Source organism: Melanerpes formicivorus, unplaced genomic scaffold (assembly GCF_026170545.1).
Source record: "Melanerpes formicivorus ecotype bairdi unplaced genomic scaffold, bMelFor1.0.p_v2 SCAF_3, whole genome shotgun sequence".
Taxonomy (NCBI): domain Eukaryota; kingdom Metazoa; phylum Chordata; class Aves; order Piciformes; family Picidae; genus Melanerpes; species Melanerpes formicivorus.
In genome coordinates, this window is record NW_027142355.1 from 42,432,942 (window position 1) to 42,460,134 (window position 27,193).

The 27,193-nt window shown below is 46.1% G+C and overlaps 1 protein-coding gene across 1 annotated transcript; it reads left to right on the forward strand.

The window, feature by feature from the left end:
- Positions 1-352: 352 nt before the first annotated feature.
- On the forward strand, positions 353-27,140 carry TTLL12 (tubulin tyrosine ligase like 12). Its single transcript, XM_068170803.1, has 15 exons — positions 353-553; positions 6,682-6,857; positions 8,684-8,882; positions 10,608-10,767; positions 11,422-11,555; positions 12,839-12,915; positions 15,056-15,172; positions 15,281-15,475; positions 17,044-17,155; positions 19,453-19,604; positions 19,685-19,766; positions 21,137-21,205; positions 22,848-22,986; positions 26,645-26,826; positions 26,982-27,140. The coding sequence occupies exons 1-14, from the start codon at positions 434-436 to the stop codon at positions 26,794-26,796; spliced, it is 1,884 nt and encodes a 627-aa protein (XP_068026904.1). The 5' UTR covers positions 353-433; the 3' UTR covers positions 26,797-26,826; positions 26,982-27,140.
- Positions 27,141-27,193: the final 53 nt, after the last annotated feature.

A 27,193-nucleotide genomic window follows, 5' to 3' on the forward strand; every position in this document is an offset into this window, starting at 1 on the left:
ATGCTTGGATTCCAGTTCAAAGGTCTTGTCCAACTGGAACTATTCTGCGAGGATTCTGTCTTGTGGCCAGCACCGCGCCACCAACACTGTGGTACATGAAAGCTGCAGGGAAGGAGACGATCAAAGCAGCAGCACGATCCGCTCCAGATCAGCGGAGCAAAGCCCGCCTCGCAGGCTGCCCTCAGGGGTAGTCGGGAGCCGCCCCCGTCCTTTGAGGCGAGCCGCGAGCCGCCACCCAGCAGCCCCAGCCTCAGCCACAGCCTCAGCCCCGCGAGGCCGCGCCTCTGGCAACGCCTCCGCGCCTCTCGCAACGCCTCCGCGCCTCTGGCAACGCCTCCGCGCCTCTCCCCTCCCTCTCAGGGGCTGTTCCCGGTGGCATGTTCCGGTCTGCGCCGGGGCGTCCGGCGGGAGCGGCTGGTGGGGGCGTTCAGCTATGTCGGCAGACTCGGAGGAGGATCTGGCGGCTTTCGTAGCCCTCCACGGGGCCGCGCTCCGCTCATCGAGGGTGCCGGAATGCTACTGGGAGAGCCTGTGCCGGAAGCTGCGTGGTGAGGTGGGTGGCCGCGCGCCATTGGCGGGTGAGGTGGTGCTGCGGGCAGCCCCTTCGGCGGGAAACGCTGAGCGGGACTCCGGCCGCGTCCTGCGAAGCGGCTTCCCATGGGGAGGGGGCCGTGGTGGACTGTGAGGTCTCCTCCTCTTGTGCCGGTTGTGTTACCAGAGCTGCAGCGTGGGGCTGTTACCCAAGTGAAGTGTATCTGGGTTCGCCCCGTTGCTGTCAGTATGAGGCTCGCAGGCGCGTGGTGACTGGCGCTGCAGCGCTGGGGTGGGCTGATGAGTGTGTCCTAACGCCTTCACGCGTGCTTGCCGAAGAGGGACGGGGAAGAGCAGCAGCAGCAGCAGTAGTATTCAAGTCAGGAGGTTGTCATGAGTGCGTTAGGCTTTGCGGAGGCTTTCCCCTGATTTTATACTGGTTTTCCTCCCCATTTCACTTCTACACGAATGCACCCAGTTTTATGTGCCCGCTGCTCAGCCACTCTCTGGGCAGTCACCAAAGGCACGAGAGGCTCTCTCCTGGGCCTTTTCTGAGGATGGTTTTGGCTAGGAGGTTTATTGCTCTTTGTTGTGCTTGGTTTGGTCATTTCTTGGTTTTATTCCTGATCCGAGTGAAAGCTGTTCAGCTCTCCCAGAGAAAAAGTGGTGGGGGAAGAACGTTCTGACAGCGGTTAGAATAATAATGCAAGCATCTCTGCTGGTGCTGAGCGACTTTATCATGCCAAGTTTGGGGCCAGTTGTAAGCCTTTGTGACTCACAGATGCAGCACCAGAAATTTGGGGACGTTGTCCTTTGTGAGCTGTTCTGAGTTCCCCTCCTGTAGCTCTGCCCAGGCAGCACGCCGGAGCGGGAGATGCCTTAGTGAAGCTGACCCCAGGAGTCTGGACCCATCCCCGAACAAAAGGGAGGGTGGGGGCACAGGCATTGTCTGCAAATAAAATTTGAAAAGACACAAGCGGAATTTAGATATTTTTTGAGATACTTTGTTCCACTTTGCACGTGTGCAGCCAGCCTCAGTGATGAGGAAAGCTGTCTCAGATTTGTTGGAGAAAGGAACTGAAGCAGGAAAGAGACAACCTGAAACTAGTTGCCTAAAGACTTGATACTGTTAGAGGGTGTCTGGAGGAGTGTACCTGGAGAAGGAAATAAGGAGCCCTGCAGTGGTGGGGTGCTGGAGGGCACGATGAACAGCCGAGAAATAAGCAAGATGGGATGAGAAGTTCAAACAGGAGGTGTAAGTCTGTGGAGAAGGGGAAGGGACCTTAACATACATGTACAAGCAAACTAATTCCTGAGTTCTTGAATGCACCTTTTCCTCATCTCAGCTGCAGAGTTGGGATAGATAGGAAGCATAGCAAGTCATTACATAATCTTGAGAGTTTATAGCAGATACAGTGAGGAAGGGCCTAAATATGCTCTTGCCACGTGCTAGCAGTGGTGTGTCTGGTGCTGCTAATAACAAGAATAGTTATGCATTACAGAGAAAATAAATCTAGATAAACTCAAGCATGTGCCCAGTCACAAACTTCCTCTTGTGTTATACCTCTCAACAAGCCCTGCATGTGAGTAGCTTGCAGCAGGAATCATAGACTCAACAAGGTTGGAAAAGACCCCAAAGATCATCAAGTCCAACTTGTCACCCAAGGAAGTACCTACTGCTCTGCTTAAAGAGGAGGGTAGGAGAAGGGATGTACTTGAAGAGGATGACATAGAGGACAGCATAAAGCCTGTATGGAACCCGAGAGTCGTAAGCTGTGGCATTGCCAACACACCAGTAGTGTGTAGCTGGCAAACTTGGAACTGTGCTGTGACATAACATAGGCTAAAGATTTGTATCCTGTGGCTGAAATCCTTGAATGTTATGGGGGACATTAGAGTGAGACAGAGGACCATGTCCCTGGTCGGTTTGCAGAGGTTGTGAAAGTCAGGGTGAAGAAAGCATATGCCCCAAGGAGACAGGCAGCTGCTTCTGTTTCATTTCGCTTGCAGTGGTGGCTGAGCATGCTCTTTTGTACCGAGTGTTACAGTGTGGAGAGAGAGAGATTTTCAGCGTGCTTAGGAAGATACATTAGGCTGCTGATGGGCTTGTCTCTGTTATAGCTTCTGGGGTTTATCCAGAAGAAGGGCCAAAGACTGGAAAATTATATGGAGGAGTGCAGTTGACTAGGATGAGTTCTTGAAGAGGTAGAGACAGCACTACAGTACCTTTAATTAGACCTGTGTGGAGTGTTTGAAGAAGCAGTAGTAAGGAAAGCAAAGGTGAAGGATGAAAATGTTTTGGGAGTCCAGAAAACAAGGAATAATGGGAGGGGAGGGGGTTGTGCTCAGTGCAAGATGAGGCACAGGATGAGTTTCCTTGTTTCATGTCTGAAGGTTGGAGTTATTTTTCACTTGTCTTAACCTGTTGCAAAGATGAAAACCACCTAGCCTAGAACTTGAAAAATTTGCATGCTTAAACAGATAAAAACCTCTCTTACCTCAGTGCCTCTAGAACCCAGCCTCGAGGCAGCTGCTTTCCAACACTCGCGCATGCTTCAACACAGAGCGAAGGTGTGCTGCTCTGGTGTGTGCCTTAGAGCCTGGGAGAAAAGTGGAGGCTGGCTTGGGGGGGAGTGGGGTGGTGGTTGTGTTTGGGGTTTGTTTGTTTTGTTCTTTTTAACATTGTTATTATTTCCCTTGAAATCTGCTGGGAAGTGTTTCATTCGAAGAGCATTATGTAACCAGGAAGCAAACTGGGTTGCCTGTTCAAAACATGGTATATCTGCTAGATCAAGGAACCTTCTCTTATTTATTTGTTTTGGGTTCCATGGCCTTTAGAGGGCAAACTTTTCTATGTTTCTGTGAGAAACCTGAAAAACAAACCAGATGCATGTGTAATAGGTTACTGTAAGCCCTATACAGTGGTTGTTTCTTACATTATTGGAGAAACCAAGTATGGCCTAGTAACAAGCCAGGGGAAAAGAGTAACTACATAACATTTTATTCACAGTACTTTTTTCTTCTGTTCTAGCCATATGGTAAGTTATGTGGCAGGCTTCTGTGTACTACAGCAAGAGTTTTGTGGTCCCGAGATGTCAGTGGCAAAGGACTGCTTAGAGTTTCATCCCACTTAGAAATTGAGGCTTATAATTTATTACTAGAAGGTGTGCAGCATGATCAATACCACTACACTTTATTTTCCAGAGCAGGAGAGGGCATGGTGTTACTCAAAGGCTACCTGTGGCCTCTAGAGCAATTTGCAGTGTACTCAAAAGGGATTGGCTGAAGATGCCTGTGTGTGGTAATTGTCATGACAAGTATGACAAGTGCCTGCTTTGTTACCACCCTCTCGTGTCCCTTGGGTTTGTGAGGTTGAAGTAACTCCCAAAATATGAAGGGGGGGAGATTTTGCCCGAGCATGTTTTGTGAGCAAGTAGTTGTGCCACTGAAATGTGTTGCTACCCCTTTGCTCTCTTGTAGAGAGTATTACTTTGGTGGGTTGCTTGGAATCATAGAATTGTTTAGGTTGGAAAAGATGTTTAAGATCATCAAGTCCAACCAGAAAGAGCCAAGTCTACCACTATCCCATGTCTCTAAGCACCACATCTACATAGTCATAGAGTCATAGAATCAATAAGGTTGGAAAGACCTCAGAGATCATCAAGTCCAACCTACCGCCCAACACTTCATGACTGACTAAGCCACGGCTTCAAGTGCCACATCCAATCCTCTTTTGAACACCTCCAGGGATGGTGACATGTTCTGCTTCAAGCCAGACATTATACATTTCAAACTGGTGGTGTAATCTTATGCATCTGGGTTTTGGACAAGTAGCTCAAGATGCCTTTAATGGAGCTGCTGTGTTAACCAGGTTCACAGTGTGACAGACCCTCTTGAAGGGGGGGTGGAAGAGAGGAGGACAGCTGTCTCATCCAGCCTTTCGGCATGCTGTGTGTCCATACTGCCAAAGCAGTCAGTTCACTGCTGAACTGTTTGCATTTATCAACCATGAATTAAAAACATACCACAAATACCTCACAGAAAGCTGCTGAATAAGGTGGGTTTGAGCTGCTGCTCCAAGCAGTATGAATTGTTTCAGATGAGTAATGCACTTAATTCCTTTTTTCCCCAATGTTATCAATTCTTAAGGAGATGGGGGGGGTTTAGCATAACTCTGCTGAAAAGGGGTTAAAAGTGGAGTGGGTTTGCTAATTGCAACTGCTACGATCTCCTGCAACTGATGCTCTGTGGGAGGGAGAAACTTTGGTTTAGAGGATTTGGGGCACTTTCATTTTTAGGTCTTGAGTTGATATTTAATAAAATACAAAGCCATCAGCCTCCCTCAGTTGTAGAAGGACTTGAGAGGAGCATTAGTCATGAGTGTTTGTTCAATGGGTGGAGTCTGTGGCAGGAGGAGGCTGATCTGCAAGTCAGCAACTGGCTCACCTCTTCCAAAATCTCGCAGAGGAGTATCAGGTGTAGAAAGCATACCTATGGCACACTGTGTCGGGTGTCAAGTGGAGTTCAGTGAATCACATTGGTGGTTTTCACTTTTTAATGACTGCCAGGCACTTAGCTGTGCTTCCTGCTAGCTAATGAGTTGGGTGAAGGCAACGCTTGATCAGGGACAAATGAAACCTGTTTGCACCCTAATGCACTTTTTTGCTGCCTATTGTGGGATGGCATTAGCATTTCTGTGGTGAGACAGAGCAGGAAGTTCATCCCGGTGGCAGTCAACCTGATGAAAATTAACTCTGAGCACCACTGACAGCAGCACAAGGAAGGACTCTTCCTTTTGTTGAGAACTGTCTGCAGTTACCTGAACGGCTAGGAATTTTACAGGCAGCTGAGCAGAGACTTAGAGGAGCATTGATAGGTGCAGTTGTAACAGCAGGAGTTATGGTATTGCTTACTACTGAGTCATGTTACCATCCTATAGCAAACCTGGGAAGCTAGAAATAATTAAAACTGAGAGCTATTGATGTGCCTGCTGGAGTGCAAGAGAGTCAGTGTCTGATCTTTTTTTTTTTTGACAAATAGGTGTACTTTAATCTCCAGAGAGGTTGTGGGGTTTGGGCTTTTTTACCTAGGAAAAGTAATTTTATTCACCCTAATAAAAACGTATATATGGAGTTAGCCAACATGTTGGCATCTTCTCTTTTTTCCTTTATTTTTTTTCTTTTTTTCTCTTTTTTTTCTTTTCACCCCTTTTCCCTCTTTTTTCTTTTTTCCTTGTGTCCCTGTTATTCTTGTGTCCCTGTTATTCTTGTGTCCCTGTTATTCTTGTGTCCCTGTTATTCTTGTGTCCCTGTTATTCTTGTGTCCCTGTTATTCTTGGTTTTATTTGGGGGGGTGGCTTTTTTGTTTTGCTTTGGTTGGTTGGTTTTGTTTTTGTTTTCCTGACAAGCATGTGTTCACATTGAAATCCTTGAAGCTGTTAGCAGAGTTTCTGTTCTGGAAAAGATATGCCAGCTCACCGTTTGGCAGGATTTGGGATGGAAGAGAAACTTGTATAGTGACCTACTTAATTTATGTAGGTTCTAAATGAAGGCTTTACGCCCAGAGCAGGCAGGGGTGTAAACATTAGTAGAGGTAATACAGACTTTAACTTACAGCAGTGTAAGGAATCTCCCAACTCATGCAGAGTGAATAAGCACAGGTAGTTCCTTTTGGAGGGAAAGAACAGAGGGAAACATGCTGAGGTTTCTTAACTGGTTCAGAACTCAGTTGGTAGAAGCTCTTCTTTTCAGAGACTTTAATTTAGTATAGTTGTGGAGTCTGGGTAACTTCTGGTTTTACAGGTGTGAAATGGTTGATTGTAGAAAAGTTGAGCAAAATATTCTGTTTTCAGCTTCAAAAATTCTTTGGGGAGTTAAATTAAGAGAGTAGCAGTGGCAGACCTATTGTTACCAAAGAAAACGATACAGCTTCCTGCCTGTGTTAACTAAAGAAACTTCATGAACAAATCCAAGGTCTATATGACAACAGAACAGCTCTGTGAAAATGTGAAAGGACAGATATTGTTGTTTATTTGTCTGTTAAAGATTGGCATTCTTACTGTCCTGGCTTTCAGGCCAAAACTGTCTACAAGTGCATATCCAGGTGCTGCCTCAACCAACAACTTGGTATTTTGTGCACTTTCCACCTCAGGTATTTGATGCTGGTGACTACTTTGGGATAATGCAAGTAGAAGAGGTGGATGAGGAGGAAGAAGTGGATGAAGAAATGGAAGAAGAATTAAAAAAGAAAGCAAATCCTGGAAGTGAAGCTAGTTTCAAAGTTATCGTAACGAATGAGAATGGGCTTCAGGCCTCCAATCCCAATAGGTGAGCGGTGATTTCACGACCAGTGGTCAGTCTTTCAGTAGTCTTAAACCCTGAAATGATACATGTATTTTGTGCTAAAACTTGTTTGATCCTATTCAGAAATCCTCTTGCTACAAGATGTAGCTGCTTGTTTGAGGAAAGGTGCATGCTATGAGGCATATCTAGCAACAGGTAGTGGGAGTGCAAGTATCTTAATGGTTTCCTTTTTAAATCATACAGGAAGCTGCTTAGAAACAGGTTTGAGTAATCTGAGGGTGAAAATAGGGAAGAGTCAACCTTGAGATGATTTCTGCAGGAATAAACCAAAATACTCCTTGACCTACAGGGCCATGCCACCACCACTCCTTCCTTGCCTATTCCCTCTGAAGAGTTTGTAGCTGTCAATTGTGGCACTCCAGTCCTGTGAGACATCCCACCACATTTATGTGAGGGTTACTGTATCATGATTTTCCTGGTGGACAATGGCTTCTAGTTCCTCTTGTTTGTTTCCCATGCTGTGTGCATTGATTGGTTGTAAATTTCTTGCCACTTTCTTGAAGAGAGAAGTCCCAATTCCTACCAAGCTGGTCTCAGGTGCTCCTGTGGTTGCTAATTCATCAGTGACCCTTGCATCTTTGCTGCCATTCCCTGCCTCCACCAATACAGCAGACTGACAGACCTTGCTAGCACACCATGCTGCAAATACTGGTGTGCTGCCCTCAGGCTTGTTCCTAGCAAACCTGGTTTTGTGCCCTTCCCCCTTCCAATCTACTTCAAAACTCTTTCCATGAGCCCTGCTAGTTCCTGGGCTAGGATCCTTCCCCCACTTTGAGACAGGTGTGTCCAGTGTGTTACCAGCAATCCTGGTGTCCTGTAAACCAGAACCCGAGTCCTGTTGGAGATAGCAGGCTTGGAGCCACACCTTGGTCTCCTGGCTCTTCTTGTTTCATGGCATTTTCCCCGTTCACCGTTTCTGGATATACCATGTTGAACATGCCCACCAGCAGCTGCTTCATGTGAAACAGCCATGAAACATTCATGTCTCAGAAGGTCCCCAAATGATTTTGCAGAACAACCTATTGTTTTCCTTCTTCAGGCGAGAGTGCAAGGTTGATTCAGTGAAGGTAATGATGATGAAAAGGAAAAGCACTCTTGTGTTCCCTGCCTTTAAAGAGAACTGGGCTTAAAAACTCCTTTGTGTTTGCTCCTCTCTTTTCATGGCAATGCTAATATGCACAATAAACCTTGTAGAACACAAACAGCCTAAATTTCATCTGCAATGTTGTTCCTTACCACTAATGTTACAATGTGTACTCTGGGAGAGACTGTGAGCAAAAGAAGACCTAGTTATCAAACCATCTACAAGGACAACTGAGAGAGTTGGGGTTATACAGTATGGAGAAGAGAAGGCTCTGAGAAGACCTTACTGTGGCCTTCCAGTATCTGAAGGGGCCTACAGAAAAGTTGGTGAGGAACTTTTTAGGGTGTCAGGTGTGGATAGGACTGGGGGAAATGGAACAAAAATACAGTTGGATTGGATGTTAGGAAGAAGTTCTTCCCCATGAGGGTGGTGAGACACTGGAACGGGTTGCCAAGGGAGGTGGTAGAAGCTCCATCCCTGGAGGATTTTAAGGTCAGGCTGGATGGGTCTTTGAGCAACCTGATACAGTGTGAGATGTGCCTGCCCCTGGCAGAGGGTTTGGAACTGGTTGATCTTGGAGGTCCCTTCAAAGCCTGACAACTCTGTGATTCTGACACACATGGCTGTTATTCACAGGTCATTTGGCTAAGCATGAGTGGGGCAAAAAAAGTATCTAATTTGTAGTGTTACCGAACTTCTCTTTCAGCATCTTCCTCATCGACCATGCCTGGACATACCGCGTGGAACAGGCCCGCCAGCAGCTGCTGCACATCCCCGGCTTGCTGCACAGGATGGCCAATCTGATGGGAATTGACTTCCACGGAGAGCTCCCAGATGAGGGCAGCGTTGAGCAAGTGTTGCAGGAAATGTGGAAATACAACCAGACCTATCAGCTTTCTCAAGGGGTAAGTCTCCAAAGCTTGCTTGGGATGCTGGAACGTTGTGAGCAATCCCCAGTGAAGACATTCCAGTAGATGGCCATCTCAACTAAGATACATTCTCACCTGAGCAAAGGGCCTTTGCATGCCTTTCAGAATAAACTGTCAATGGAAGGAGAGCAAATGCCATGCAGGGCTGAAAGGCAGTGACTTGTTCCCAGCTTTCTGATGAGAACTTTGAAGTCAGGGTTTAGCAGAGAGGGGAAGGATGTGCTGCAAAAGAACAGGGAGAGCTGCTTGTATTTTCTGTCATTTTATTTATTTTTTTTTCCTACTCAAACTTTCTTGTAGTGAAGGTCAGAACTTCTCATGCATCAACTGTTTTACTTGGAAGTGTGTTTCTCAGCTATGCTCATGATTTTCCTCACTTGTATAGTGTAGAGTGCTTTGCACACCACAAATACACCTACAGTGGGAAGATTTCCTAGTTTGTATTTGGCAACTGATACTGTGTAAATGTTGGCTCACCCTCACCTGAGAGGCTCCTAGCTTCAAGGTGAAGCCTGTTTCTGGTCAAAGCTTACTCCAAGGGCTGCTACTCTTAGGTGGTGTGGATAAAACCCCACCAGGTTTGGTCCCTTGGCCCCATGTCCTTCAGCAATCCACCAGCGTATCTCGAGCCTTTAAATGCCTTCCTGTGCTGAGGGAATACAACCTTCAGGGTTCAGTTAAAAACCTTCTTGTAGGGCCTGCCATGTAGCTACTCAGCTGTTCTGAGTCTTTTGGGTTGAAGGGGAGAAAGGTCAATTCTTTGGATGGAGCCCCACGCACAACAGGCATGGCTAACCCAAAGCAGCGTGAGCATGAGCAGGCTGCACCTGTTATCTCAGAGGCTGGAGGTTGTTCTCTGCAGTGGTCAACCTTTTCCATTGAAGTGTCAGCTTAGATCACAGTAGTAGCAGGCCTGAAAACATCACTGAGAAAGGGATTTTTTTGTGACTGCTTCCTCTTCAGGTAAAAGGCAGATCTGGACAGTACCTCTTCTCTTTCTATGCTGTGTGTTTGTTTCCCATCATCTTGTCATGAATGACTAGTGAGGTTGAATTATTTGTCTTAACCTCTTGAAAAGTGATTTCCTGGAAGACAATTCAACCTGTAGTTGCACTTGTCTTCTGTTCTCCTTTCTGGCCCTTGGCTGCTTGAAAATCTGCAGTCTGATCTCTGTTTTCTGTTTCTGCCTCTCTAAAAAGGCGACAGGAGTACTACCAAGCAATTTAAAGCTTATTCATTCATTCAGGGTTTCATTATGACAGGAGGTGCTTTGGTGATGCCATCTCAACACAGCCAGCAGTTGTTGCAGGAGGCAGTTCTGCTGTCCTTCAGTCTTCATCTGTAAACTTCAACTTCTAACAAACTGATTCCGATGGAAGTGGAACAAAAAACTAATTCTATTGAACAGCCTTCTGCTGGTCTAGCCCCCTGCAGTGGTTGGTTTAGTAGAGAAGTGGATCTGATAGGCAGTAGCATAAGAGAGAGGATGGGACTGTGCAGTTCAGATGAGAGCAGGCCATTCCCAGCAGTGGCTGCATGCTAGGCTAGCTTACCTTCAGAGCTGCAGAGATGAGAGTGTTACTCTGTACCCAGCCCCTGCACACAGTCTTGGCTGGAGCAGGACACAGAAATGGTGCAGGAGGTGCTGGGCTGCTTTTCTAGCAATTGATGTGTGGGGTCTCTCTCTCTCTTCATACATAGACTGCAGAGGAGAAGGTTCCTGTCTGGTACATTATGGATGAATTTGGGTCACGCATTCAGCATTCAGATCAGCCTAGCTTTGCCACAGCACCTCTGTTTTATATGCCTCAACAAATTGCTTACACTCTTCTCTGGCCTTTGAGAGACCTTGAAACTGGGGGTAAGTGTGGGAGTTTGGGGGGTTTTAATGCCCACAATAGAGGAGGGGTGTCACTCTTAAAAATCACTGAACATCACACAGTAGGACAAACATTTCAAGACCGAAATGACTGCACATTTGTAATGCTAGAGAATGAAAACATTCTCTGCAGGTATTTCTATAATTTATGTAAGATAGAGGCCTTTAGCAGTCAATAACACTGCTAAGGTTTTATTGATAAGGAACTTAAGTCTTGCATCATTGTCGTAGCGAAACTCCTGATTCAGTCATCAGGAAGTTTAAAGACAAAAAGCCCTTAAAGGTCTGTATTCTCAGTCTGGTTCAAAAAGTCAACTACTGGAGGTTAGGAAATTACAGGCCAACCATTTTTTCTTGTAGTCTTCATTTGAGGACACTTGGGTCCCCATTATATGAAGGAGAGTCTGACTAAACTGAGCCAGCTCAGCTGATTCTGGACTAATTTCTGCATCCTCAGTAATGCTCTTTCCGATGTGGTTCTTTATCTCTAATTTTACATTTAAATAACAAAAGTTGTGGTGTTGTTAACTGTTCAGCTGACTTGGGGAAGAGAATTGTTGTTGTTGTTGGTTGTTTGTTTGTTTTTGGTGAAGAACAAATGGCAGTTCCTAGAAGGTTGTTCTTGTTTTGCTGCAGATGAAGTGACTCGGGATTATGCCTATGGGGAAACGGATCACTTGATCAGGAAGTGTGTTTTGTTACCCTGGGTGCCTGCTGACATGTTAGATGTGAACTGTTTTACACCAGAGCCATCTGATGAGTATTACCAGGTATAATTTTAACAAATACCATATTTTATCTCTTTAAAGAAGAGGCAGTGTCTGAAAAGAAAGAAAAAAAGAAGAAAGGGCATTGCAAGTGTTCTGATTTTGTTTCACGTGAGGTAGTCATCTTCTGGTTAGATATTTGATGTGTTGTCTAACAGGCTTACCAATTGGATTTATTGTATCTCTTCTGGTTAGTTATTCCCTATAACAGCCTTAAAGATAAAGAGCTATTCCTGTAGCTGAGCAGAGATTTCACAGCTGTGACTTACAGTTCAGGGAGCTGTTGCAAACCAGCAACTACTTTGGTTTCTCAATGCACTTCTCCCAAGTTTCTGTGAGCCTTTGGCAGGGTATCTGCAGTGATCCAAAGGTGTGTTTCCTTTTATCAGCCAGAGGTTTTGAAAAAGATCTGAGTGAGATAATTTTGTTCAAGCATTTACTGCTGAAGGCTACCAAAAGCCTTTATCTGCTTCTAGAGGAGCAGAATTAGGCTTCAACTCCCTATAACTTTGTTTCTTAAATTATCTGCAAGAAAACCTCATGACTAAATGGTCAGTCAGCCATTGTGTTAGAAACACAGTCACTTTATCTTTCAGTTAATATGATAATCTGTAATTTGATATTTTGTTTAAGGTTTAGGAGAGTCAGGAATTTCTCAGGGTGCTTTGGCAATGACCATTCCTGGTCTCGAAGCCATATTTCCTGATTCCCTTCTGCCTCTGCTCTTGTACCAAGGTGGGACTTTTCCTGAGCAGCATATTATGCAACACAATATACTTCTTAGAATCCAGCTTTGGTGGAATGGTTTTAAGGCCAGGCCAGATGTGGCTCTGGGCAACCTGCTCTAGTGGAGAGTCCCTGCCCGTGGCAGGGAGGTTGGGACTAGGTGATCCTTGGTGTCCCTTCCAGCCCAGAGAATTCTGTGAATCCACTTGTGCCAAAGATGATGGGACAATGAGATGTGCAGATGAACTGTATGCAACTGTATATATGTATGTAAATACTTACATGGAGATGATAAATTGCACTAAGTGATCTGTAAAGGTTCACAGTTTGAGGCTAAACTTCAGCAGGCTAAGGCTAATGAAACCCCTAGCTGAACACTGAGCTGTAGCATCGCCTTAAACACTGTGTTGGGTTTCAGTCACTGCTATGAAACTGATTGTGCACACTTTAAATTCAGTTTGGACTAAGCTGCTGTTCATACCCACTGAATACTGTGGATGTTGACCTAAGGCTGCTCAGTTACTCTGCCTGGTACTAACAACTGTGTTGTTGCATTTTAGGCTATTTTAGCAGAAAACAAGGAGAAACTGCCTGTGACGATAAGCCCACCAGTTTATGACAAAGACAAAGTTTTCAAGTATGTATCTGCAAACAAACTGCTTCCTTACCAAGATGAAGTGTAATAATTGCAGTGTGCTGAGGCTGAGCAGCCTTTTCCAGCTTTGAGCAAGGGGCAAGCTGAAGATGTGTTTCTTATGTAGCTGCTTGCTTCCCATTCTGACTTACTGGTTATTCTTCTTGGCTTCTGCAGAGTACATGGATTGCTGCTTACAGAATTGCTGCAATTAAATTTAGTTGTTGGTTTGGTTTGGGGTTTTTTTTAGTATTTTTAGTAAGTGCTGCCTTCTGGGTGAAAGAAAAGTTGCCTCATGTTGTAACACTGTTCTGAACAAGTATAACTGAAGTGTGTGAGAAAGAGTAAAGACTTCTGTATCATAGCCTGTGCATCCATTGGTGTACACGTGGTTCTCTGTGACTATGTCAGATTCATCTTCCTAGGATGAGATGGCCAAATAGGAATAATACTGGATATACTAAACCACCTAAGAGAATCTGACCACTAAACTCAGTGATAGGTGGTGTTAGCAGTGAAATACTCTAATTTTAAACAGTGTTTCCATGAAGACACTAAGATTTATTAGCTGGGTTTGGATCCAGCTACATAGGACTAGTGTCTTTGTGGGTGATACCTTACACATACTGATCTGGGACTGTATGAGCAACTCAAACTTTGGTATTTCTTGTGTTGCATGTGTTCTTGTACTGCTATGGAGCTGTTGGATGCTTCAGGACTTTATTACAGCATTTATTTTCAGGTCACCATTTTGATTCCCCTTTGCTTCAGCAAGGACAAAAATTCACTTCAGACTAGTGGATATTTCGATAGCTTGTGTAGGAAATAGGTGTGAGAGGACTAAAACTGGATCCGGTACATCAAGTGTTGAACTTTCCCCTAGTGTCCAAACTTAGAAGGAGAAGCCACAAAGTCACATATTGCAGAAAGAAATGCTAGTGGAATTGGGTGAGGACACTAACTTTGCTGTCTTGCAGAAATGGGGAGAGACTGGTGATTTCTGTACACAAAGGTGCCAGGCTAACGGTCTGGGCACACAGTGAAATCATCTCTCTTCATCTTGGCCTCCAGCATAAATAGTATAACCATTGTAGTGTGTCACACATGGAACTATGCAAAACATCTTACATACTTTTTAAAGACCACCTTTCCCTCTGACAGGGCTGTTTTTAGAGTTCATCGTTTCAGCAAAGTATCTCTCAGTGGAGTGCCTCTTCCAACTGCTTAGTAGCAGAGGAGGAAAGGAAACTCATACAACTGAAAAGAATAGGAGAATAGGTCTGGAGAGGAGGAAGAATATAGTGATTTCTCATAGGAAAAAATAGCTGTTGCTTAGTCTCTTTAGACATCCCCATTACCATGAGATCTGGTTTCTGTGTCTTGCTTTCTGAGTCATTGTTCTGAATGCTGAATTAATCACGCCAAGCTGTAAAATCGTCAGCATCACCTCTATTGCTATCTGCCAACAGATAGCCAGGTCACTGGCCTTGCTTGAGAGATGCTTCTAACATATGCAGGTATCTTGCTGTAGTCCTGGTTATGTCCTGTAGTATGTCTCAGGTTTGAGCTGGGTTTTAGAGTGTTCTTTTGGGATATCTTCTTGTAATGGGACTGGGAGAAAGTGTGTATTAAACCTCAAAGCTGTGTGTACTTCCTGCACATAGGTAATGTACAGACTTTGTATGAAAGTTTTGAGTGTTTGGAAATGTTTCTTTGTGTGTGAAGTTCTGGACAAATGAAGACAGTCTTCTGAAGGGAGTGGATTTGAACTGGCAGGATTTTGTGTTCGTTTCTTTCTCGTGGATGGCAGCAGGTTGATTGTTAGGGTCCTTCCAGCCACAAAGGCATTTACAAGGTCTCCCTCATTTTATTACTTCTCTGTGGGGGACTTGGTCACTGTTTTCTGAATTGCTATTTTTGTGAAAGGTGTAGAAACTACACCATTTGAGATTTCTGTCTCAAAATAGAATTGGTCTGTCTCACTTCAGTTTAAAAGGCCTTTGTGATCAAGGAGAGATTGTCACAATGGGTACTGGTAAAGCATAATTCTTGTAGAAAGCCTAACTTAGTACTTCCTGTTCAAGCACAAGTTGATCAGTTTCAGAAACCAAATTGACAGTTGTTTTCATGTGCCTTTTTCTAGGGTTTTCACAGACATTCAGCAAGTCCTCCACAGCCTGACACACCCCCGATTCGTGTTCACAGACAAGGAGGGAGAAGCAGACATCCTCTACAACTTCTCACACTTCAAAGATTATAGGTTGCAATTGTTCCCCTGATAATATAAATTCTCTTGCTGCTATAAAAATTGTTCCCAAAGGCATGCCCCACCCTTCTTCCTTCACCCAACAAATACTCTGTTTTGTAGGAAGCTAAGTGAAGAAAGGCCTGAGGTAATGCTGAATCAGTTCCCGTGTGAGAACCTCGTAACCGTCAAAGATTGCCTGGCATCCGTATCTCGACGAGCCGGAGGACCAGATGGGCCGAGATGGTTGCCTCGTACCTTTAACCTCCAGACAGAATTGCCTCAGTTCATCAGCTACTTCCAGCAGCGTGACAGAAGGTAGGTCATGTTTCCACTTCTTTCCTTTTGTGCTTTCTTAATCCCACTGTCCTCAAAAACTAGAAGCCTTCGCTTGGGGCTCGGCAGTTCTGACACCGCCATGAGCTTGCTCCTGCTCTCTTAATATTCACCTGAATTTTGCCTGGAAAGTGTGAACTGTTTAGTTGTCTAATCACTTTTAGTTGTTTGATTACTGCATTGGTTAATTACTCTGACAGGAAAGAATTTTGAAACACTGAAACTTCATCATGATTTCACTACAGATTTGAAGGCTGTTGGTTTTTACCTCCTCAGGACCTTGGTGGTGTATTTAACAGACAGGCGAAGGATCGAATTGTGTGTGCAACAAGTGTTACTTTTGTCCAGGGGACTGGTAGCAGTTGTTCTTGCCTTTAAGCCAGAGTGCAAAATGGTTTTTGAATACTTGGGTTCTATAGGGATGGGAAAGTAAAACTGAGTTTTAGTGTTAGGCTAAAGCAGTTGTGGAGCTTTAAGGTTCTAAATCCACACTCTCTGCTGATGCAGCTGTCTTAGAGCAGCTGGGAACTATGATTTTCTTTGGTGAGAGAGCATTAGGTACTGCTGACAGAATAACCTCTTGGGCCTGGTGTGTAGTACTCTGCTTGAAATGTTGCTTCTTTGGTGAGGCTTTCCCACATGCCAAGCATTTCATTTGGCCATTGTTTGCTCTGTGCAGTCTGTTATTGACTGGATTAGCCAGGAGAGAGCACCCCTTCCATGTATCCCTAGTGTGTGGTGTTTGAATTGTCTTTTAAAATCCAGGATTGACTGTGACTGCAATATGGAAGTAGGGAATGTGAAGGAGGGGGTAGGAATTTTCAAATCTAAAAAAAACCCCAACCACCCAAACCGAGTTCTCTTAGCTGCAGCTAGGTTCATACTGTTTAGCACCAAGCTCAAGAATTTTCTCAGGATGTTTTAACACAGTGAAGAAAGGAAGACCTGGGGTGTTAGCCTTATTTGGAAGCAGACATTAAAAGATCAGCATGTTGCCTCTCAAGGTGACTAGGTGCTGGAAAGAGAGAAGATGATGTGCTTTCATTTTCTTGCAATAGGAGCTGTTGAGATATTGTGTGATTTCTTCTAAAAGAGATGACTTGTGATGTCAGTTCATGTGAATGCTCTGGAGGTGTTCTGAGGTAATCAGCTTGGAAAATTGCCCAGCACTCTGCCAAAACGTTCTCTGACTCCCTGCAGAGTGGCTTCCACACCACAACTTGTGTGTGTTTGTGATGCTGCTGTCCTGTCGGTGGGTCATTGTCCTCTTTGGAAGGAGTCAGATGCAGAAGAAGGCAATAAACCATGAGAGCATGCATGGGCCCTAACTGACAAGATCAATAAATGCTATGGCTGCATTTTTTCCCCTTTTACACCTAAAACCTAGCACTCACAGCTGTCACTCAAAACTCCTTAGTTCTTGCACTGTCATCCACAGCTTTATAAAGTCTTCAGGCAAGTACCTAGATCAGTTCCAGTGGATGTTCAGGTAGATAAATGAGGTGGAGTACAAGTGTTGGCTTCTCTCCCTTTCTCTTTCTCTCTCTCAGAGGAGAAGACAATCACTGGATATGCAAACCATGGAACTTGGCCCGAAGCCTGGATACTCACATCACCAACAACCTTAAGAACATCATCAGGCACAGGGAAAGCAGCCCAAAGGTTAGAGATTGTGGATTTCAACAGGGTTTAAAGAGGAGAGATGGAAAAACTGCCTCATAGAAGGTGGTCTAAAAATGCACAGAAGGAGGTGTATTTTCTGTGGAATTCCTAGACTGGCCATAAGCATCCAGTTCCAATCAATTCATAACTGATTCACATTCAAAGAGGTCAGCTCCATTTGTGGCAGTGATGAGCTCAATTAGCCTGGGGGTGTCTTGGTTGAGAAACTTAAGGCCTCATAGAAGGTCCTACTCCTGGTTCAGGGCAATCATGAGCACACATGTAGGCTGGGTGAGGAATGGCTTGAGAGCAGTCTCGAGGAGAAGGGCTTGGGGTGTTGGTTGGAGAAGAACTCAACCTGAGTCAGCAGTGTGCACTTGCAGTGCAGAGGGCAGCAGTGTCCTGGGCTGCACCAAACGAAGGACTGGTGAGGTCTCATGAGACTCCACCCAGAGTACTGCATCCAGTCCTGGTGCCCCCAGCAGATGAGGGACATGGAGCTGCTGGAGTGGGTCTGGAGGAGGGCCACAAAGACGATCAGAGGGAAAGCTGGGATTGTTCAGCCTGGAGAGAAGAAGGCTCCAGGGAAACCTTAAAGCAGCTTTCCAGTACCTGAGGGGGGCCTACAAGAAAGCTGGGAAGGAACTTTTTGCAAGGACTTGTAGAGATAGGATGAGAGTGAATGAATTGAAGCTTGAGGAGGGCAGATTTAGACTGGAGATTAGGAAAAAATTCTTTACAGTGAGGGTGGTGAGACACTTGAACAGGTTGCCCAGGGAGGACATGGATGCCCCCTCTGTGGATGTGTTCAAGGCCAAGTTGGATGAGGCCTTGAGCAACCTGGTGTAGTGGAAGGTGTTCCTGTCCATGCAGGGACATTGGAACAAGATGATCTTCAAGGTCCCTTTCAACTTAAACTATTCTATGAATCTGTGAAATAGAACTCGTCTGGATAGTAGTGAGTTGTAGAATCACAGTGCCAGGACAAGGCATAATGGCTTCAAACTAGAGAAGGGCAGATTTACATTGGGTATCAGGAAGAAGTTCTTCACTATGAGGGTGGAAGAACACTGGAACAGGTTGTGCAGGGAGGTGGTGGAGGCCCCATCCCTGGAGATATTCAAGGTAAGGCTCGACGAGGCACTGGACAATCCGATCTCATTGGGGGTGTCCCTGCTGACTGCAGGGAGGTCAGACTGGATGACCTTTGGAGGTGCCTTCTGCCCAGACCATTCTGTGATTTGCACAACACCATCCTGTGTTCATGCACATAGCTAAAGAGAAGCTGAAATGCAGAGAGAGGACATCCTTAAATTGTTAAGACCCAGTGATGCTTTGCTTCCACTTCAGCTAAATGTTGATCTGTTGGAGGGTAGATCTGTTGGGATCTGTTGTTGTTGATCTGCTGGAGGGTAGAGAGGCTCTGCAGAGGGACCTCAACAGGCTGGACAGATGGGCAGAGGCCAAGGGCAGGAGACTGAACACATCCAAGTGCCAGGTTCTGCACATCAGCCACAGCAACCCCATGCAGTGCTACAGGCTGGGGTCAGAGTGGCTGAGAGCAGCCAGGCAGAGAGGGACCTGGGGGTGCTGGTTGATGGTAGGCTGAACACGAGCCAGCAGTGTGCCCAGGCAGCCAAGAGGGCCAATGGCATCCTGGGCTGCATCAGGAACAGTGTGGCCAGCAGGAGCAGGGAGGTCATTCTGCCCCTGTACACTGCACTGGTTAGGCCACACCTTGAGTCCTGTGTCCAGTTCTGGGCCCCTCAGTTTAGGAAGGAGGTTGACTTGCTGGAACGAGTCCAGAGAAGGGCAACGAAGCTGGGGAGGGGTTTGGAACACAGCCCTGTGAGGAGAGGCTGAGGGAGCTGGGATTGCTTAGCCTGGAGAAGAGGAGGCTCAGGGGAGACCTTATTGCTCTCTACAACTCCCTGAAGGGAGGTTGTAGACAGGCAGAGGTTGGTCTCCCAGGCAATCAGCACCAGAACAAGAGGACACAGTCTCAGGCTGTGCCAGGGGAGGTTTAGGCTGGAGGTTAAGAGGAAGTTCTATACAGAGAGAGTGATTGCCCATTGGGATGGGCTGCCTGGGGAGGTGGTGGAGTCGCCATCCCTGGAGGTGTTCAGGAGGAGACTTGATAGGGTGCTTGGTGCCATGGGTTAGTTGATTAGGTGGTGTTGGATGATAGGTTGGACACAATGATCTTGAAGGTCTCTTCCAACCTGGTCTGGTCTGGTCTATTCTATTCTATTCTATTCTAAATTGTATTTGCTGTGGGTGGTTTCACTTTGCTGCAGGTGGTGTGCAAATACATTGAGGATCCCGTGCTGTTCCAGCGGGAGGATGTGGGGCTGGTTAAATTCGACATCCGCTACGTCGTGTTGCTGCGCTCCGTGGCACCGCTCAGGCTCTACGCGTACGATGTGTTCTGGCTGCGCTTTTCCAATCGGTAATTGTCTTCTCCTCAGCGTGGAGCAGCTTAGAATTGCATCTGGTACCTTGGAAGCTAAGGAATTGTTTATTCCTTAGGGCGTTTTCACTTGATGACTTGGATGACTACGAGAAGCATTTCACAGTCATGAATTACGCTCGCGGTGTAACACTAAAGCAGGTAGGCAAACCCTGCAAAATCCTCCCTCACCTTTCCCTTAGAAAATTTTTCAGTGCCAAATTAGCTATTTCACATCCACTTGAAAGTATCCTAACTCCTAAGCAGAGATTTTCCTAGTCTTCTCCCCTTCTGTCCTTCTAATCGTAGGTGCTTATTTCTGGGCCCCTCAGGTTAGGGAGGAGGTTGACTTGCTGGAACGAGTCCAGAGAAGGGCAACAAAGTTGGTGAGGGGTTTGGAACACAGCCCTGTGAGGAGAGGCTGAGAGAGCTGGGGTTGCTTAGCCTGGAGAAGAGGAGGCTCAGGGGTGGCCTTATTGTTCTCTACAACTCCCTGAAGGGAGGTTGCAGACAGGCAGAGGTTAGTCTCTTCTCCCAGGCAACCAGCACCAGAACAAGAGGACACAGTCTCAGGCTGTGCCAAGGGAGGTTTAGGCTGGAGGTTAGGAAGTAGCTCTACACAGAGAGAGTGATTGCCCATTGGAATGGGCTGCCTGGGGAGGTGGTGGAGTCCCCATCACTGGAGGTGTTCAGGAGGAGACTTGATGGGGTGCTTGGTGCCATGGGTTAGTTGTTTAGGTGGTGTTGGATTGGTTGATGGGTTGGAGGCGATGATCTTGAAGGTCTCTTCCAACCTGGTCTATTCTATTCTGTTCTATATAGGGTAACCCAAAGCTATATCCTCAATATAACCCACATAGAATCCTTTCAGTTGGAAAAGACCGTTCAGGTTATCGAGTCCAAGCGTTCTCTAACTACCAAGTCTGGTGCTAAACCACGTGCTTCAGCCCCGTATCTCTGCCTCTTTTCAACACCTCCAGGAATGGAGAGTCAGCAGCCTTCCTGGGGAGCCTGTTCCAGTGTTTGAGAGCCTATTCAGTGAAAATATTTCTTCTAGCATCTAACCTAAACCTCCCCTGATGCACACCCATCTCTACAATCTCTTCTCTGGTAGTTGTATACCATGAGAAGGTCTTCCCTCAGCCTTCTCTTCTATAAGACTAAACAACCTCAATTCTGTCAGCCGCCCCTCGGTGGAACTCTTCCCTAGACCCTTCACCAGCTTTGTTGCCCTTCTTTGCACCTGCTCCAGCACCAAAGTGTCTTGTTTGTTAGAGGGCCCCGAAGCTGAACTCTATACATTGATAGAGAACTGAGAAGAATTAGTGGAATGACATCTAATCACCATCAAAGAGCAGCATGGGGTTTTTTGCTAACAAGAAGTGCTATAAGAAGAATGGTGTTCAGGGAGTGTCTGATTCCCTACCTGGGTTTGTGTGAATGGCAGGAAGAAATTTGATGTTCCATTCACTTGCCAGTCGATTGCTTAGTCATTGCCAGCCAAGAAAGTCTTTGTTTCTGAAATGTTTTAGGTACACTGTGAAGAATTTATTCCTCTGTTTGAAAAACAGTATCCAGAATATCCTTGGGTAACAGTACAAGTAAGTCAACAATTCTTCTTCCTGCTGTAACTATTCATGGGTCTCTGTCCAGAAGTGTTGGGTTGGTGGTTGTTTGGGTGGGTTGGTTTTTTTTGACACAGAAGACATACTTCTCATGTGTCAGTACCACAAAGGACATCAGTTGTTAACTTCTACTTCAGAAACATTTCTTGACTTAGTGTAATTCCTCCTAAAACACTTTTGGCTGTAGCATTGCATTGTGTAGATTGCATGCAAAAAGGCAGGGAGGTTCAGAATATTGAGTGTGCTAAGCACTGCAGATGTTGCTCACATGTCTGTGGAAAAATTGTTTTCAAAACAGCTCAAAACTCTTCAGCAGAATACTAACTCTGGTTCTGAAGAGCTGAACTACTGAGGTACTGAAACTCCTGCTTCCTTTGTAAAGTCATTACCAAATGTCTTTACAAGTTGGGGAGGTGTCAACAAATAGGAAAATGAAGAGGAGGTTGAAGTATGTAGTCATCTCAGTGGGATGGCATCACAAGCTTTGATTTAAGAGCTGTTGGTTAGCTTGCTGTGCAGTGCAGCAGAGCTCCCTCACAAGACAAGGATGTGCCCAAGGGGCTGGCAGAAAGAGGAAGTCCCAAGTCTTACAGTTCCATAAAACACACAGGAAGGTGGATGAGGGCCTTCTTGTTGGTTGGTTGGGGGGGGGTGGGGGGGGTTTCCCCCATAATTCATGCTTGAAAGAAAAAGAGGATTGTGAAGAAATGGTTCAGACACCTGCAAAACTGAATTGTTGCATTCTTCCATATTTATCAGGAGCTAGAAGATAGTCAGAGAATGGTAGCTGAGCATTGGGGGGGGTGTGCTTTCAGAAGTGAATACATTGCCCAGTGTGGGTTGATTTCCATGAATTACTTTACTCAGATTTGAGGTAGAAGCTCGTAACCAATCAATGATACTCAAAGTACAACAGATTTGGCAGCACTAGGCTTAAAAGAGCCTGGAAGCAGCTACACAGGGTGAAGAGAGAGATGCAGGTTACCCAGCGTAGTACTGTGTGCAGAGTAGGACGTGTTATGCCACCTTTCATGTGCAGTACTGCAGGATAAACTCAATGCTAAACTTCACACCTGCATGGGGTTTGCGTTTAACTTTCACAGGGGATATCTGACTGATTGTTTCTCAACATGGCAGTATAGCATGTTCTTAAAATCACCATGGCTCCACCACCCTTTTTGGAGGAGTGTAAGTGGGGAGAACATTTTTGTCACTGCAGAACAAAACAGAATGAAGCTAGACAATGACTTAATAGGCAGGAAGAAGTCAGAACTTCAGTTGTGCTGCTGGTGTTCACAGAAGTTGTGGGGTTTTTTGCCTCTACATGTGCAGTACTGTGTGTAGTGCCTGAGAATGGGGTTCATTCTAATATTAAATGCCCTGTTTTCAGGATTTTCAGAGTGCTGGTTTGCTCCCCAGAAAGGTCCCTGATACTGCTGTGTGCTTGCCTTCATGTTCTCTATAGCTGAATGCACGTTTGGAAGCGATCGAGGTGCCAGTTCTCATCCGGTGGAATGTACAAGCTCTCTCAAAATCTCTCTGAATTACTAAAAGCCTGTTTGTTCTTTGCTTTGGTGGAACCTCCTGTCTCATTCAGAGACCTTTTTTCTTTTACTAGGCAAATATCTTTAAGACATTTGCTGAATTGTTTCAAGCTGCTTCAGCTAAAGCTGCGCCTCTTGGCATCTGCGATTATCCATCCTCAAGAGCTGTGTATGCCATTGACCTGATGCTTAAATGGGACACCAGCAGGGATGGTAAGAAGCTCATTTCTTTGGATGTTGAATTCTTTATATTTGTGGACCTTTACAAAAATGTGTTTCTTCTGTCTGAAGTTTTACTGTTTTGCAAGCAGCAGGAGCTGTGTGTTCTGTGCCTTCCACTGATACCAGAACGTGTCTGGAGCTGCAGGTCTTTGGGGTTAACAGCAATGATGGGGGAGCTGTTAACTGTGCTTGGCTGAGTCTCTGCTTCCCTTGGGACCCTGCTTACTGTCATTCTCTGTTTAAAAAAATAAACAACACACAAACAAACAAAATAGCCACAAAGAAGAAGAAAGCAACTACAACAAACAAAACAACCAACCAAACCCAACAAACCACACACACAAACTCACTCTACCAGCAGCAAGTTTTCTATCCCATTTATGGTGAGAGCATGTCTGAAATACCTGTGTCTCTATTAACACCTGAAAAAGGCATCCTACCTGCTGTGGCTTCCAATCCTGGAACAGAGTCTTTAATGCTTTTCAGTGCTGCTGTTCTCAGGACCATTAGTTGTTGCCAAGTCTCTGCAAGCCCCTGTACTCAGCACTGGTTAGGCCACACCTTGAGTACTTATAGTTTCATAGTTTCATAGTTTCATTCAGGGTTGGAAGGGACCACAAGGATCATCTAGTTCCAACCCCCCTGCCATGGGCAGGGACACCCCACACTAGATCAGCCTGGCCAGAGCCTCATCCAGCCTGGGCTTAAACACCTCCAGGGACAGGGCCCCAACCACCTCCCTGGACAACCCATTCCAGGGTCTCACCACTCTCATGGTGAAGAACCTCCTCCTCACCTCCAGCCTGAATCTCCCCACCTCCAGCTTCATTCCATTCCCCCTAGTCCTGTCACTACCTGAGATCCTGAGCAGTCCCTCCCCAGCCTTCCTGTAGCCCCCTTCAGATACTGGAAGGCCACAATGAGGTCACCTGGGAGCCTTCTCTTCTGCAGACTGAACAGCCCCAACTCCTTCAGTCTGTCCTCACAGGAGAGGTGCTCCAGCCCTCTGCTCATCCTCCTGGCCCTTCTCTGGACACCTTCCAGCACCTCCACATCCCTCTTGTAATAGGGGCTCCAGAACTGGAGGCAGTACTCCAGGTGGGGTCTCACCAGGGCTGAGTAGAGGGGGAGGATCACCTCCCTCGACCTGCTGGCCACACTTCTCCTGATGCAGCCCAGGATCTGATTGGCTTTGCGGGCTGCAAGTGCACATTGAGAGCTCATGTTGAGCTTTTTGTCCACCAGCACCCCCAAGTCTCTCTCCTCAGGGCTACTTTCCAGCCAGTCCCTGCCCAGCCTGGATTTGTGCCTGGGATTGCCTCGACCCAGATGCAGGACCCTGCACTTGCTCTTATTGAACTTCATGAGGTTGGCCTGTGCCCACCTCTCCAGCCTGTCAAGGTCCCTCTGGATGGCCTCCCTTCCCTCCAGCTGTCTGCTGCACCACACAGCTTGGTGTCATCAGCAAACTTGCTGAGGGTGCACTCAATGTCTACTATGTCCAGTTCTGGGCCCCTCAGTTTAGGAAAGATGTTGAGTTGCTGGAATGTGTCCAGGGAAGGGCAACAAAGCTGGGGAGGGGTTCTGGAGAGGCTGAGGGAGCTGGGGTTGTTTAGCCTGGAGAAGAGGAGGCTCAGGGGAGACCTTCTTGCTGTCTACAGCTACCTGAAGGGAGGTTGTAGCCAGGTGGGGGCTGGTCTCTTCTCCCAGGCAATCAGCACCAGAACAAGAGGACACAGTCTCATACTGTGCCAGGGGAGGTTAAGGCTGAATGTTAGGAAGAAGTCCTTCACAAAAAGAGAGATTGGACATTGGAATGTGCTGCCCAGGGAGGTGGTGGAGTCACCATCCCTGGAGGTGTTTAAGAGGCGATTGGCTGAGGCACTTGGTGCCATGGTTTAGTTGATCAGATGGTGTTGGGTGATAGGTTGGACTGGATGATCTCAAAGGTCTTTTCCAACCTGGTTAATTCTGTTCTGTTGTATTCTAAGATCACTTGCTGTGTTAAAACACCAGACAGGTGTGTCATGTAGGTAGAAAAGCAGCAGAGGCACCAACACAAACAGGACTGCCAGGGCAATATTAAAAGTAACTCCTTGTACTCTTTTCTTGTGACATTGTGATTCCTGAGACAGGAGAAACTAATTGCTTTGCACCCAGGTTTGCTGAAGAAGTGATTAGAAGTTTTCTTTTGGGTGGGTGCCCCTAGCATGCTGCTGCAGCAGTTGCTTCTGTAAATGTTAAATCACTTTCTCCAAGGGAAATGATAGAGAAGCAGGAGGTGTAGAATTGAGCCTTTACTGTTCAGATCAGATGGAGCAAGGGTTTGAATGTGGGTCTGCTACATCCCCATCGCATGTTGTTTCACCTGCCCCAGCGCTGTCTCAGGTGGGAGAGGCAAAGCACCTCCCTAGTATTACTAGCTTGAGGAAAGCTTTTCTAGAAGTACCAACCTCACACTGCAGCCCTGGCTCAACATGAGCTGCATAGATCCCTAACCTTCTGAAGGTGGGGACATGGGTGGGTCAGCAGCTGATAGACAAATAGGTTAGCTGCTCCTGTGCAGAGCATCCGAAACTTGTGCCTTTGCTTACAATTTCAACACCAGACAGGAAATAAAATCCTTTGTTTCTCTTGGCACAGAATGTGTTTGATTCTGAAATGTACTCAAGTTTTAAGAGGAAATTAAACTTCCTGACTTCCTTCTCGGAGTGAGATGAAGTGGCAGGTGGAAGTGGCTGGAGTGTGAAGGAGCAGAACTGCTAGAAGTGGGAAGGTAGCCATCTAAAAGCTTTAGTAAAGGCAGCTTTGTACTGAAACATGGAAGGAGAAAGAGTTTTCTGGAAGATGTTTCACACTGTCAAGCCAGACAGCTGTATCAGGGAGGTCCTATTAATTAGTTGCAAATTCTCATTCTAAATGAGGCCTTAGATTAGCATAGGGATTGTAGAATCTGTTGGAGAACTGTCCTCTGGATGCTGATGGTAGAACATACTCCGTCCCTCTGAAGAAGGGGGGGGGGTTAAAAAAGAAAGAAAAGAAAACCCCCCAAAGTCACTGCAGTAAAGCCACATGCCTGACTTGCCAGCATGAGTCCTGAAAAATGTCCTTTTCCAGTGGATTTCTGTAATCTGTGCCTTAAAGACAGGTAGTGATTCAGGATCCTCATAGAGCTGGTGTGAAGGGGCTTAAAGACAGGTAGTGATTCAGGATCTTCATAGAGCTGGTGTGAAAGGGCTTAAAGACAGGTAGTGATTCAGGATCTTCATAGAGCTGGTGTGAAGGGGCTTAAAGACAGGTAGTGATTTGGGATCTTCATAGAGCTGGTGTGAAGGGCTTAAAGACAGGTAGTGATTTGGGATCTTCATAGAGCTGGTGTGAAGGGGCTTAAAGACAGGTAGTGATTTGGGATCTTCATAGAGCTGGTGTGAAGGGGCTTAAAGACAGGTAGTGATTCAGGATCCTCATAGAGCTGGTGTGAAGGGGCTTAAAGACAGGTAGTGATTTGGGATCTTCATAGAGCTGGTGTGAAGGGGCTTAAAGACAGGTAGTGATTCGGGATCTTCATAGAGCTGGTGTGAAAGGGCTTAAAGACAGGTAGTGATTTGGGATCTTTACAGAGCTTGTATTATGTTGTTACCTTTTACAGGAAAAAGAACTATGCAGCCTCAGATCCTGGAGGTGAACTTTAACCCTGACTGTGACAGAGCCTGCAAATACCACCCCAGCTTTTTCAATGATGTCTTCAGCACCCTGTTTCTGGATGAAACGGATGGCTGCCACGTGACGTGCGTTGTCTAGCGCAGGAGCTTTGGCTCTGTCCTTCTCAAGGTATGCTTTACAGCAAGATTTGTATTTCAGTTCTATGAGCTGCTGATGCAACTGTTTTCCTGTACTGCTCACACGGGGGGGGGGTCATACCAGAACAATATGCATATACTGTGTAATGATAATCATTGTACCTGCATTTGTCATCTCTCGTTTAGTTGTGTAAATCATCAGTCTGAGTCGGTCAAATCCAGGAGACCTCAAACGGGACAGCAGCTGGAGCTATTGGCTTGTTTTTCAGATAGCCTAATTCCTTGCTTGCTGGGAAGCACTGCACAAGTTCCCCATGTCAACAATAAAACTGTAACTCACTGAAACATGTTGGAGTTTGTGTGTCTCCTTCTGGTGTATCCCTTTCGTGCAAAGATCT